At 37.7% G+C, this 14,251-nt stretch overlaps 2 protein-coding genes across 6 annotated transcripts in view; both read left to right on the forward strand.

The window, feature by feature from the left end:
- Positions 1-3,165, forward strand: part of ZNF345 (zinc finger protein 345) — a 48,019-nt gene extending 44,854 nt beyond the window's left edge. For 3 of the 5 annotated variants that reach the window (XM_050769104.1, XM_050769105.1, XM_050769103.1), the window contains exon 3: positions 1,345-3,125. In XM_050769104.1, the coding sequence (XP_050625061.1) occupies positions 1,424-2,890 (1,467 nt within the window). In that variant the 5' untranslated portion in view covers positions 1,345-1,423 and the 3' untranslated portion in view covers positions 2,891-3,125. Of the gene's footprint in view, positions 1-1,344 lie in introns of all 5 variants that reach the window. The other 2 variants (XM_050769107.1, XM_050769106.1) reach the window with 1 other exon arrangement.
- The window catches only part of ZNF568 (zinc finger protein 568), a 72,869-nt gene continuing 60,004 nt past the window's right edge, over positions 1,387-14,251 (forward strand). The window contains exon 1 of the mRNA XM_050768997.1: positions 1,387-1,469. The gene's annotated coding sequence lies outside the window, so the exon portion shown is untranslated. The remainder of the gene's footprint in view (positions 1,470-14,251) is intronic.

Below are 14,251 nucleotides of genomic sequence, written 5' to 3' on the forward strand. Positions count from 1 at the left end.
GGTGAAATCATGATGGGGATGGGTGGGTACAGTTTTGTGCATTTGAAGAACTATGAAGGCCACTGTGGCTACAGCTTATTGTTGGGTGGGGGGGTGCAGAGAGGGATATTAGGTTGTAGAGACAGGCAGATCACTGAGGAACTTTTACGAGCAAGTTCATTTTGAGCAGAACAATTCCAGGCTAAATATCACTCTGGGTGCTAAGGGTGCAAAACTGGAAATGCAGGAAGCTAGAAGAAATGCTGCTTTAGTGTCCAAGCAAAAGGTAATTTTGATTTGGATTAGCCAGTTGGAGATTGGAAGAACAATTTCAAGACATATTTAGACCTGCTGTAAACAGGATTGTTATGTGAATTGTAGAAAGAGATTGATGCTGGAATGTTTTCACTTTTTGGGGTTTGAGGTATTAACTCAGGACCTTAGATGGTATCTTTAAATCCATTTCCTTTCCTAGTCTCTACTTTTGTGGCAAATAAATCTCCCAAAATAATAAGCACTGCACAGTTACTTTATGCAAGTATATAAGTAGATTAGGTATGATCAAAATCATTCCATAATCATCAAAGATGAGGTTCAGGATATTTATGTATCTTCATCTTTATATAGCTTCATCTTTCTTGCAATCTAGTAGTAGTATCACATTGCCTCCTGTCTTGTCTTCCCTTTCCTCTCATGTTAAAACTAGATTCTGTTCCTCTGCTGTAGCCCTTACTGAGCTCCTTCTTCTCTCAATGTTATCATCATAGAATTTGGAGGCAAACTTAACCATAACAAACCATATTCTAACCACAGATGAATCTTCCCTCTCCATAGCTCATTCCATACTCATTTAGCACATTAGTCTTTCACTCAGAAACTGCTTTTTGTGGATTATCTTTATTTTCTGTCTCCATTAGTTTATCTGAAAATTATGTTTATTACTGAATCATCCCAGATTTTCCACCCCAGGAAAAATGTGGTACTCCAAATAACCCTGATAAATGAATATGAGAATTACTCTCATTTGTAAATGTTTATAACACTAGATTCATCTCTTAGGAAATTAAGACAGGGCCAAGACATCTGTATAATTACCAAGCTTTCAAAGTCTATAGGGAACTTTAAACTACTGTTTAAAAATAATCTGTTTCCTGAATACTTCCTTCACTTTCTAGTCTGACTTTTACTCATTTTCTCTGCTTCCCTAATCTGTTTGTCAAATTGCCCCAGTCATATGTGAGAACTGTATAAGCAACTCATTTTTTTATGAAAATTAAACTGTAGTTGTCTTTCGTATCTATTATAAACGTTTAATCTCTCCCAGAACACAAAAAAGTGAATGTTTGCTTTTATATTTTCTTTCAGACTGTGAATCAAAGTTGAGACCAAGAAATTATTTCTGAAAAAGGATATTTATGGAATAGAATCATCCTGATGGGAGATAATGGAAAACCTTACAAAACACAGCATTGAGTGTTCAAGTTTCAGAGGTGATTGGGAATGTAAAAGCCAGTTTGAGAGAAAACAGGGATCTCAGGAAGGACATTTCAGTGAAATGATATTTACTCCTGAAGACATGCCCACTTTCAGTATCCAGCATCAGAGAATTCATACTGATGAGAAACTCCTTGAATGTAAGGAATGTGGGAAGGATTTTAGTTTTGTATCGGTCCTTATTCGACATCAGCGAATTCATACTGGTGAGAAACCTTATGAATGCAAAGAATGTGGCAAGGCCTTTGGTAGTGGTGCAAACCTTGCTTACCATCAAAGAATTCACACTGGTGAGAAGCCTTTTGAATGTAAAGAATGTGGGAAGGCCTTTGGTAGTGGCTCAAACCTTACTCACCATCAGAGAATTCATACTGGTGAGAAACCCTATGAATGTAAGGAATGTGGGAAAGCCTTTAGTTTTGGGTCAGGCCTTATTCGACATCAGATCATTCACAGTGGTGAAAAGCCTTATGAGTGTAAGGAATGTGGGAAGTCCTTTAGTTTTGAATCAGCCCTTACTCGGCATCACAGAATTCACACAGGTGAGAAACCTTATGAATGTATAGATTGTGGTAAAGCCTTTGGCAGTGGTTCAAACCTTACTCAACATCGGCGGATTCATACTGGTGAGAAACCTTATGAGTGCAAAGCATGTGGAATGGCCTTTAGCAGTGGTTCAGCCCTTACTCGGCATCAGAGAATTCATACCGGTGAGAAACCATACATATGTAATGAATGTGGGAAGGCCTTTAGTTTTGGATCAGCCCTTACACGACATCAGAGAATTCATACTGGCGAGAAACCTTATGTATGTAAGGAATGTGGGAAGGCTTTTAATAGTGGCTCAGATCTCACTCAACATCAGAGAATTCACACTGGTGAGAAACCCTATGAGTGTAAAGAGTGTGAGAAAGCCTTTAGAAGTGGTTCAAAACTTATTCAGCATCAAAGAATGCATACTGGTGAGAAACCTTATGAATGTAAGGAATGTGGGAAGACCTTTAGTAGTGGTTCAGACCTTACTCAACATTACAGAATTCATACTGGTGAGAAACCCTATGAATGTAAGGAATGTGGGAAGGCCTTTGGTAGTGGCTCAAAACTTATCCAACACCAGTTAATCCATACTGGTGAAAGACCCTATGAATGTAAAGAATGTAGAAAGTCCTTTAGTAGTGGTTCAGCTCTTAATCGGCACCAGAGAATACACACTGGTGAGAAACCCTATGAATGTGGGGAGTGTGGGAAAGCTTTTTGTAGTGGCTCAAGCCTTACTCAGCATCAGAGAATTCATACAGGTGAGAAACCTTATGAATGTAAGAACTGTGGGAAGGCTTATGGGAGGGGTTCAGAGTTTCAGCAACATAAGAAAAGTCATAATGGTAAGAAACTCTGTGAATTGGAGACTATGAATTGAAATTATGTGCTGAAGGAAGGACTCTAAATATATGACATAAGAAAATTCATAGTGGTGAAAATCTCTACAAATAGAACTGAGGTACAGATGCCTTACTTATGCTTCACAGGTTAGTCAGTCTAAGAAAATTTATACAGGAAAAAAATCACCCCAAATAAAATAAATATTTGAAGATCCTTATCTATATTCATTCCTTCATTACTTTGGAAAATTCTTACTTGTGAATATTAAAAATGAAAAAAAAATCATTTATTGTATTTTGCCTCTATTTTAAACATTGGAAAACTCATTTCTGGGTTAACCCTACTATATTTTTTCAATGATCTTTTTTTTTGTATTATACAGAATTACTGATTCATCTAAAAGTTATTTATTGCAAGTCTAAATTTATCCTTTTCTTCTTTCTTGATTATCGTCCTAACACCATTTATTCAATAACCTTGTCCATTTCATATTGTTTTTTATCGACTATTTGACGGTAAGTTACATTTGTATTCACATAAAGTTTGGATATCAGGTCAGTGTTTTTTTTTTTTTTTTTTTTTTTTTGAGACAGAGTCTCACTCTTTTGCCAGGCTGGAGTACAATCTTGGTTCACTGCAACCTCCACCTCCTGGGTTTAAGTGATTCTCCTTCCTCAGCCTCCCGAGTAGCTGGGGCTACAGGTGCCCACCACCACTCCCGGCTAAGTTTTTGTATTTGCATTAGAGACGGGGTTTCACCATGTTGGCCAGGATTGTCTCGATCTCTTGACCTCATGATCCATTGGCCTCGGTGTCCCAGAGGCTGGAATTACAGGCATGAGCCACCGTGCCTGGCCCAGTGTTTGTTTTTTAAATTTGCGTATATGTATCTATGTTTCATCCTGTTTATGGTGAATAACTGTTACTTCTAAGTATCCTTTAATACCTGTACCTTTTGTTTTAGAAGATTGTTTACTTTCCTTTTATAAAATTGTACTCTCCATTCTGCAAAACAGCTTTCCCTCATCATAATGTAGATAAGAAGAAAAAAAGGATATGGTTACCTGTAATCTTACCAATCACAGATAATCACTGTCAAACTTTTGGAGCAAATCCTTTAATACTATCTCTCTCATTGTTTTGGAAACAAGGTGTGATTATGCTATACTATAACCAGCCCTTAGTATTTTTTGTCTGTAAATATGTTGTTACCATTTTATTGGCTTTATAGTATTCACCTGTCTTTATCAAACCCCAATTTTGTCAAGTATTAAAAATTTTGCCATTACAAACACTTACCTTGATGGCCCCTTTTCAGTGTGTCTGCATTATTTATTTATTGTTCATTTCAGAGATAATGTGTCAATTGCTTTTGCATATAAAAGATTTTTACATTACAGATAAAGCTGGCCTTGCCTTTGAGCAGCATTCCTGGCCTCAGTTCCTTTGCATTGTTAACCAATTTACTTATTCTTCTAGATCCTTTTATATGCATCTGTAACATACCTATGTGGGTAGAATCAGAATACCTAAGAGCATTGTTGTGTGGATTCTATAATTGTGCCTATCACATAAGAAATGCTTAGTGAATGTTACCCATCACCATTATCTTCTCAAGCTTCATTTTTATTATTTACAGAAAAACTTTTAGCCATGATCCATACCTTACTCAACAACAGAGACCCTGTAATGGAGAAAGACATTCATTTAAATGAATGTAGGCAAAGTTTGACTGACATTCATTCCTTGTTGAATAAGAATATTTGCTGCCAGGCACAGTGGCTCACGCCTGTAATTTCAGCACTTTGGGAGGCCAAGGTGGGTGAATCACTTGAGGCCAGGAGCCTAGCCAACGTGGTGAAACCCCATCTCTATTAAAAATACAAAAATTGGCCGGGCGTGGTGGCTCAAGCCTGTAATCCCAGCACTTTGGGAGGCCGAGACGGGTGGATCACGAGGTCAGGAGATGGAGACCATCCTGGCTAACACGGTGAAACCCCGTCTCTACTAAAACATACAAAAAACTAGCTGGGCGAGGTGGTGGGCACCTGTAGTCCCAGCTACTCAGGAGGCTGAGGCAGGAGAATGGCCTAAACCTAGGAGGCGGAGCTTGCAGTGAGCTGAGAGATCCGGCCACTGCACTCCAGCCTGGGTGACAGAGCAAGACTCCGTCTCAAAAAAAAAACAACAAAAACCCCACAAAAATTAGCCAGGCATGGTGGCGTGTGCCTGTAGTTCCAGGTACTCGGGAGGCTGAGGCATAAGGATTGCTTGATCCTGGGAGGTGGAGGTTGCAGTGAAACAAGATCGCACCACTGAATTCCAACCTGGGTGACAGAGCAAGGCTCTGTCTCAGAAAAAATAGAAATAAAAAAAATTCATTTGTCCTACAGAAAATATAATAAGATTACAAAATGTGAGAAGACAAATACACTATAAAATTTGTACCAGGGTAGAAGTAAAAAAACTATGGCAATATTCTTCATTGAAATCCAAATACTAATTCAGTACTCATCTGCATGATTCTTTGCTTAAAAATAAAATGCAGGCAGGCATAGTAACTCATGCCTGCAATCCCAGCACTTTGCGAGGCTGAGGCAGGAGGATTGCTGGAAGCCTGGTGTTTGAGACCAGCCTGGGTGACATAGCAAGCCCCTGTCTCTACAATAAAAGTTTTAAAAAGAATGAGCCAGGTATGGTGGCCTCCAGCTACTGGAGGCTGAGGTGGGAGGACCAGTTGAGCCTAGGAATTCAAGGCCTCAGTGTGCTATTATTGTGCCACTGCACTCTAGCCTGGACAACAGAGTAAGACCCTGTCTCTAAAAATAAATGAATAAATTAATTAAAATCAAATAAATTATTTTTTAAATAAATGGCACTGAATAGATTACATAGCAAAACGTATGAGGACCTGTAATACAGAGAGGAAATTGTATAGCTCTAAATTCATTCATTTGTTAGAATATTAAAGAAATTGTAAATAAAGAAACCAAGCATATAACCCAAGAAGCTGGAGAAAGAATAACTACAACAAAAACCCTAAGGAAAATGGGAGGGAAAACTAATTTTAGAATAAAAAAATCTAGATCAATAATCACAACCTGCTGTTTTGAAAACAAAATAGTAGCAGTTCTTATAAATAAAGGTATATGAACATAAATGCCAAAATGACATTGCTGTACAGACTTTACAGATTACAGGTTGAGCATCCTTTAATTTGAAAATTCAAAATCTGAAATGCTCCAAATTCCAATATTTTTGAGCTCAACATGATGCTCAAAGATAATTTCAGACTTTTGGATTAAGTATGCTTACCTGGTAAGTATAATGCTAATATTCCAAAATCCAAAACACTTCTGGGTCCCAAGCATTTTGGATAAGGGATACTCAGCTTTTGTTTATTACTATTACACGTAACCTTTTAATAATTATTTTGAAAATTAAAATGAACATTTTAGTAAAAGGATTTTAATCATGAGAATTGACTCAAAGTGGCATAGAAATGGGTATTATATAAGGGATATAAAGCAAAAACTACAGGAAGGCTGGGGAAAAAAACCCTGTGGCCAAAGTCTCTTTTATACTCCCTTACCCCCCAGTCAGGTCCCCTGAGTGAATATTTTGGCATTCAATCACATTTTGCATCGGAAAGAACAAAAGATGAAAATATATCAGCATTAGTATATTTTATAATTTTTAAATTTGAGATAATTAAGTTTTTTAATTTTTAAAAGATATGGAAAAGAAATGATTAAAAACAGACTAACTTATGAACTCTTAAGATGCCACATATAAAATGCATCACTTTAAATATACAACTAATTTTTAAAATCCTGCAGATTAATCTGTTGTAGATATATATTGAATCCCACTTTCAGAGACTAAAATGTTGGGTAAAAAGTACGTTTTAGAACTGATAAACTACTTCATCAATGATTTTAATGATTTCTTTAGATTTTCAAATTTGTTGATATTGGCAAACATAATTGGCTTTCAGTTTTCAGTCTCTCTATATATTTGTATTTCTACTCATAGTTTTATTTTTAAATCACTTTATTCTTCTAAATTGATTTGAAGGAGTCCCATTCATTTTACTTGTTTTTTTTTTTTTAAATCTTATCTGGGTTTTCTTCATGCTTTTGACTATTTTTGTTTGCTTTTTCTATTTCAAAAATATATTTCACTATTTTCTTTTTATCTGTGTGTATTTCTGTTGAGTACATATGCTTAGTTAATATATTTTCAGTCCCTTTTAAATTGAAAGCATTTAAGGCTACAAGATTTCCTTTGAATATTGCTATATCTGGGGCCCATAGTTTTTCTTCTTCTTTTCTGAGATGGAGTCTCACTCTGTCGCCAGGCTGGAGTGCAGTGGCGCGATCTCAGCTCACTGCAGCCTCCACCTCCCAGGTTCAAGCAACTTTCCTGCCTCAGCCTCCTGAGTAGCTGGGACTACAGGTGTGCGTCACCATGCCCGGTTAATTTTTGTATTTTTTAGTAGAGATGGGGTTTCACCATGTTGGCCAGGATGGTCTCGATCTCTTGACCTTGTGATCTGCCCACCTTAGCCTCCCAAAGTGCTGGGATTACAGGTGTCAGCCACTGCACCCGGCCCCATAGTTTTTTAAAAAATTAACTTCTAGATAATTCTTATTTTAATCTTGATTTCTTTTTGATTCACTAGTTATGTAGGTGTCTGTATGTTTGTGTGTGTTTCTAAATTTTCAAAAACTTGTGAAAAAGATTTAGCATATGAAATTATAATGTGTGTGATCTGTGAAACTTAATTAAAAAGTTAAAACATTAATTTATTATTTGTGGCCAAATACAGGTTAGGTTTTTAATATGTTTTATAGATATATGATGTGAAATGATATATATTCTCTATAAAACACAAAGTTCTATTTAATTATATTAAGCTTGGTGATTACATTATTTATATATCCTCTGGTATTTTGTTTAGTTCTGAAAAGTGGGCACAAAATGCCCATCTATATTATTTTAAGGTCTTCGGTTAATATAGAGGTTTTTTTTATGTTTGATTGCTGTGTTTTTCACTATGATGTTGAATTCAAATTTCTCTAATATTGAAAATTCTGCTTTGGCCAGTAGAGCCACACTAGGTCTGTTGTGTGTCAGCTTGTTCTAGGTATATGTCCTTATAAACACCATATAGTTAGTGTTTTATTTTTAACCCAATTGGTTTTTGTATTTTAATTGGAGCACGTTATACATCTATAGGCAGGCTTACTCAATTCCTATGAAATCACCTTTTAAAATATATTTTTCTTTTAAAGAGCAGAAAAGTAACTAAAATTCTCAAATTCTGTTGCTTTTTCCTATGTAGCTACTCGTCATGGTCATTTAATGCATTGTTTCTCTTCATCTCTCTGTTCCCTGAAGATTGAAGTTTTCTAAGACTCAGCCTTTGACACATTTACTATTTATACTTATTTGTTCCTTGGTGATTTCACCCCAATGGGTTTGTTTCCCTTGAACTCCACACTCATTACATTCAGTAGCCTTCTCTACACTTCTACTTGAATTCATTTTTATTTAGGTATATAAAATACTGATGGAAATAGCATAAATCCTAAGTGTTATACTTGATGAAGTAATATTGTACACCTATGTAAGCGCTGCCCAGACTGACATACATTTGCAGCCTAAGAAGGCTTCTTTGTGCTGCTTTGCTGTTAATACTCCACTGCCCAGAAATAACCCCTCTCTTAATTTCCGTAACCACAGATAAGCTTACATGTTTTTCCAATTCATGTAAATGGAATAGTACGCTGAACCCTTTTTGTGTCTGGTTTCTTTTGCTCAACATTATTTCATGCAACAATAAGGATGGCTCTCTCAGACATAATAGATTATTCATTTTTATTTATTAGTGTTTTATGGGAATTACATTGAGTTAGGGAAACTGCAGTCTGAGGGAAAAGTTTCCACAAGACTGCGCTCATTTTAGACACCAGCCACAAGTTCAGAGGTTCCAAGGGCTACCCATACTTCAGACCAGCTGACTACAAATTTGGGAGTTGTCATGACTACCCTTGATAATTCAGTATAATAATTCACAGAACGCAAGAGAATAGTATACTTATGATTACAACTTTATTAATTTATTTTTATTTTTTTCTTTTTTTTGAGATGGAGTCTTGCTGTTGTCACCCCGGCTGGAGTGCAGTGGCACGATCTTGGCTCACTGCAACCTCCCCCTCCTGGGTTCAAGCGATTCTCCAGCCTCAGCCTCCTGAGTAGCTGGGATTACAGGTGCCTGCCACCACACCCAGCTAATTTTTGTACTTTTAGTAGAGACGAAGTTTCACCATGTTGGCCAGGCAGGTCTCAAACTCCTGACCTCAAGTGATCTGCCCGCCTCGGCCTCCCAAAGTGCTGGGATTACAGGCGTGAGCCACCGCGCCTGGCCTATGATTACAGCTTTATTATAGTGAATGGGTACAAATTACACCTAGCCAGAGGAAGAGACGCATAGAATGAAGTCTAAGAGGGGTCCAAAGATGAATCTTCTGGTCATCCTATCTCTATGCAGTCCTGGATGGTGATACCTCCTTCCATCTACAATGTGGAATGATAAAATAGAGTGTTGCAATCCAGGGAAGCTCACCCTAGTCTTTGGTTTCCAGTGTTTTTCTTGGGGTTTGATAACCCTGCCCTGCCCACATAGCGGACCTTTGTCTTTCTGCCCTTCTTGCTGGTTTGTCTAGTACTGTTTGTCTGCCATCTCCAGAAGTCAAAACTGAGATAGCATGTCTCAAAGCACTCATCATAAATCACATGTTATACTGTTGGGTGGCCAAAAAAGAACCCAGCCAAACCAAGACACTGCTATTGAGCAGGACATTCCAGAGGCCTAGAGATTACCTCCCAGTACTCACAGCAAAGGCAACGCCTCTCTTTGGGTGAAGTTAATTTATCACTATACAGGAATATACTTTGACTTACTCATTCTTTGGTTGGTGGGTATCTGTATTGTTTCTATAGCTCTGGGAACCTTCTTATATGTGTCTTTATGTAGACATATTTACTCTTTTCTATTGGCAATATACTTCAGAATGGAATTGCTGAGTCAGAGATAGGCCTATATTTAGTAAATGTCAGTTTTCCAAAGTAATTGTACAAATTTACACTCCCACAAAGAATCTGTAAGGGTTTCATTTGCTCTATATACTCTTCACACTTAGTATTGTATAGCCATTCTAATAGGACTATACTAATGTTAGTTGCTATAGTTATCTATAGAGATATATAACTGTTATATAAGTATGTAGAAAGTTGTATTTTCACTTCCTAATGACTAATAATGTTGAATACCTTTTCATATGCTTGCTTACTAGCTTTTTTGGTATCTTGTATGCAGGGTTGGTTAGACTTTGGCCGTTTTAAATGCGTATCGTGTCTTTTCCTTATTGCTTTGTGTGAGTTGTGTATTTTGGATCTGGATCTGAGTTGATATGTATGTTGCAAATACCTTTTGCTCTGTGGTATGCATTTCCACTCTCTTAAAGGTACGGGTTGATGAATTGGAGTTTTTAATTTTAATTAACTCCTGTTTATCAGCCTTTTTCTATATATGGTTAGAACTTTGAGTCTTAAATGTTTGTGTGTGTGTGTGTGTTTCATGCCTACAAACTCATGAAGGCATTCTTTCTTCCCCTAGAGGTTTTATTTCACCACTCATATCTTGCCTGGGATTACAGGCGTGAGCCACTGTGCCTGGCCTATGATTACAACTTTATTATAGTGAAAGGATACATATTTCAACAAACCACAGGAAGAGACACATAGAATGAAGTCTGAGACAAGTTTGGTGTACAGTATGAGATTTAGTGGGTCAAGTTTAATTATCAGTACTCCTGCAGATATCCAAGTTAATCCAGCATTATGTATTGAAAAGTAAATTCTTTCCCCCTGGTTATATTGCAGTTCTACCCACCTCTCATCACCTTTCCTGATAACATCCTGATCCTAACCATGGCTATATGTTACTTAGATATTTATAATAACCTCCTGATTTGTCTGTCTGTGTAGCCTTCAGGGCGTTCACAACAGCATAGCCACAGTGATTTAGATGTTATCACTTCTATGCTCAGTTTCTGGAAAATTTGAACAACAAATAAAGTGGTATTGGATTGTAACCCAAAGTATAAAATAAATATCCATGCATTCATACTGATATGACTATATTATCAGATAAATAACTAAATAAATGGAGGAGATAAATCTCCAGTACAGAATTCCAAATAATTTATGCAGATATTCTGCCCTCAGGGAAGTGGAGCATAACCCCCTGCTCCTTAAGTATGTGCTGTGCATAGTGATTTCCAAAGACTACTGTATGGGAAAAGGGAGAAAAGAGTAACTTTACACTGGAGAAACTTGACAAACACTCCCTCAGGTGATCAAGACCAACAAAAAGTCATCATGCTGATAGTATGAATCCTTGATATCTATGAGGAAAATGGCACTTAACCTCTGTGATCTTCCTCCTGCAAACAACCTCAGTCTCATCATGAGAAAAACATCAGTCAAATCTTAGTGGAGGAATATTCTATGCTATACTGGCCTCCTCAAAATAGTTAAGATCATTTAAAATGAGGAAGAGAGCCAGGCGCTCTGGCTTGTGCCTGTAATCCCAGCACTTTGGAGGGCTGAGGAGGGTGGATCACCTGAGGTCAGGAGTTGAAGACCAGCCTGGCCAACATGGTGAAACCCCGTCTCTACTAAAAATACAAAAATTAGCTGGGCGTGGTGGTTGGCACCTGTAATCCCAGCTACTTGGGAGGCTGAGGCAGGAGATTCGCTTGAACCTGGGAGGCAGAGATTGCAGTGAGCTGAGACCACGCCATTGTACTCCAGCCTAAGCAACAAAAGAAAACTCCATCTCAAAACAAAAACAAACAACAACAACAAAAACAAGGAAGAAACTGTCATAGCCAAGAGTAACCTAAGTAGAAATGATGACTAAATGCAATGTGTTCTCCTGCTTAGAATGCTGGAACAAAAAAAGGAAGAAAAGCTTAAAAACCTAAGAACATTTGGAATAAAGTGTAAGCTTTAACTAATTGGCTGGGCGCGGTGGCTCAAGCCTGTAATCCTAGCACTTTGGGAGGCCGAGACAGGTGGATCAAGAGGTCAGGAGATCGAGACCATCCTGGCTAACACAGTGAAACCCCGTCTCTACTAAAACTACAAAAAAAACTAGCCGGGCGTGGTGGCGGCACCTGTGGTCCCAGCTCCTCGGGAGGCTGAGGCAGGAGAATGGCGGGAACCCGGGAGGCGGAGCTTGCAGTGAGCCGAGATCGCACCACTGCCCTCCAGCCTGGGCCACAGAGCCAGACTCCGTCTCAGAAAAAAACAAAAAAAAACAAGGAAGAAACTGTCATAGCCAAGAGTAACCTAAGTAGAAATGATGACTAAATGCAATGTGTTCTCCTGCTTAGAATGCTGGAACAAAAAAAGGAAGAAAAGCTTAAAAACCTAAGAACATTTGGAATAAAGTGTAAGCTTTAACTAATAATAATGTACCAATACTTGTTATTAATTGTAACAAATGTACCATATAGTATAAGACGTTTTCAGTAGTAGGGGAAACTAGGTATAGGGTATATGGGAATTCTCTGTATTACTTTTATAATTATTCTGTAAATCTAAAACTGTTCTAAAATAAATTGTGTATTTTACAATAGACAGAGAATGAAGTTGAGTACTCAAATTACTTCTAAATGGCCGGGCGCAGTGGCTCACACCCATAATCCCAGCACTTTGGGAGGCCGAGGCAGGCGGATCACGAAGTCAGATTGAGACCATCCTGGCTAACATGGTGAAACCCTGTCTCTACTAAAAACACAAAAAAATTAGCCAGGCATGGTGGTGGACACCTGTAGTCCCAGCTACTCGGGAGACTGAGGCAGGAAAATGGCGTGAACCCAGGAGGCGGAGCTTGCAGTGAGCCGAGATTGTGCCACTGCACTCCAGCCTGGGCAACAGAGTGAGACTCCGTCTCAAAAAAACAAAAAACAAAAAAACAAATTATTTCTAAATAGTCATCCCTGTGTATCCACAGGGCCAGATTTATCATGATTTGAAAAATGTTATTACATGGAGTCATTTACATCTATGATATTAGATCCATGTTTTACAAAAGGAACACATGTAGAACCCAGACCACTGTTTTCTGACATGCTGGGCTCAAACTCAGATTCGAGACTCAGAATCATTTTGGTCCTCTTCAACATTTTACTGCATCTAATTGCACAACTTTACTTGTTGGTTCTCCTGAACTCTAGAGCCAGTAACAGTGACCCCAAAGTAATTCTCATGATTTTGTCTGAGGTACAATTTAAATTCTCGGATGACTCCAAATCTGCAGAAATATTAATATAAAGAGAAAAAATAATGTTATGTGGTGTATAGGAAAAACTGTAAATTTTACATGTGAAAAAGATTTCTGCTTATTAAAAAATACCAAAAAGGCCAAAAGATTAGGAAAAGTTACTGAAACAACAACACATGACAAACACTAACCTTACTATATAAAGAAATATATATATTTCTTAAGTATATAAAGAAGTTTGTAATCAGTAAAAATGACCAACAATGTGATGGAGAAACAGAAGAGTTTATAGTAACATGAACATGCCTGTTAAACATCTGAACAAATGTTTCTCTCATAACATAGAAATAGAAATGAAATTGTAAATTGTTCTCCTGTCTTGTTTGATCAAAAGTTTGATAAAACATTTAATAGCATACATATTCCAGAGCAGATGTTTCCTGCTCTATCTCCCAACATATACAGTGTTACTATCACAATATAGTGTGAAACCGTCAAGGCAAAAATCTTTAATCTCTTTGCCCTGATGATATCTGTCTCTACAATATCCAGTACTCCCAGGTCATTCCTCAACCCAGGGCTCTAACTTCAATAAAATTTATACACCCATTTTCTGTTCCCATCTACCACACTAAATTCTTGTGATCTTTCTACTCTGCACTCTGAAATCCATGGTACCTTATTAGCATAATGCCTCAACCTTTTAAAAAAGCATTCTTAATTTGCCTTTTATTAATTCTTAATTTTTAAAAATTTTTATAGGTTTAGGAAGTTACAAGGGCAGCTGTGTTACATACATATATAGTGTAGTGGGGAAAGTGTTGGCTTTTAATGTACCCATTACCTAAATAACGTACATTGTACTCAATAGGTTTTTTTGTTGTTGTTGTTTTCTTTGAGATGGAGTCTCGCTCTATTGCCCCCTGGCTGGAGGGCAAGGGCATAATCTCGGCTCACTGCAACCTCCACCTCCCACGTCAAGCAATTTGCTCTGTTGCCCAGGCTAGAGTGCAATGGCACCATCTCAGCTCACTGCAA

Source organism: Macaca thibetana, chromosome 19 (genome assembly GCF_024542745.1).
Source record: "Macaca thibetana thibetana isolate TM-01 chromosome 19, ASM2454274v1, whole genome shotgun sequence".
Classification (NCBI taxonomy): Eukaryota; Metazoa; Chordata; class Mammalia; order Primates; family Cercopithecidae; genus Macaca; species Macaca thibetana.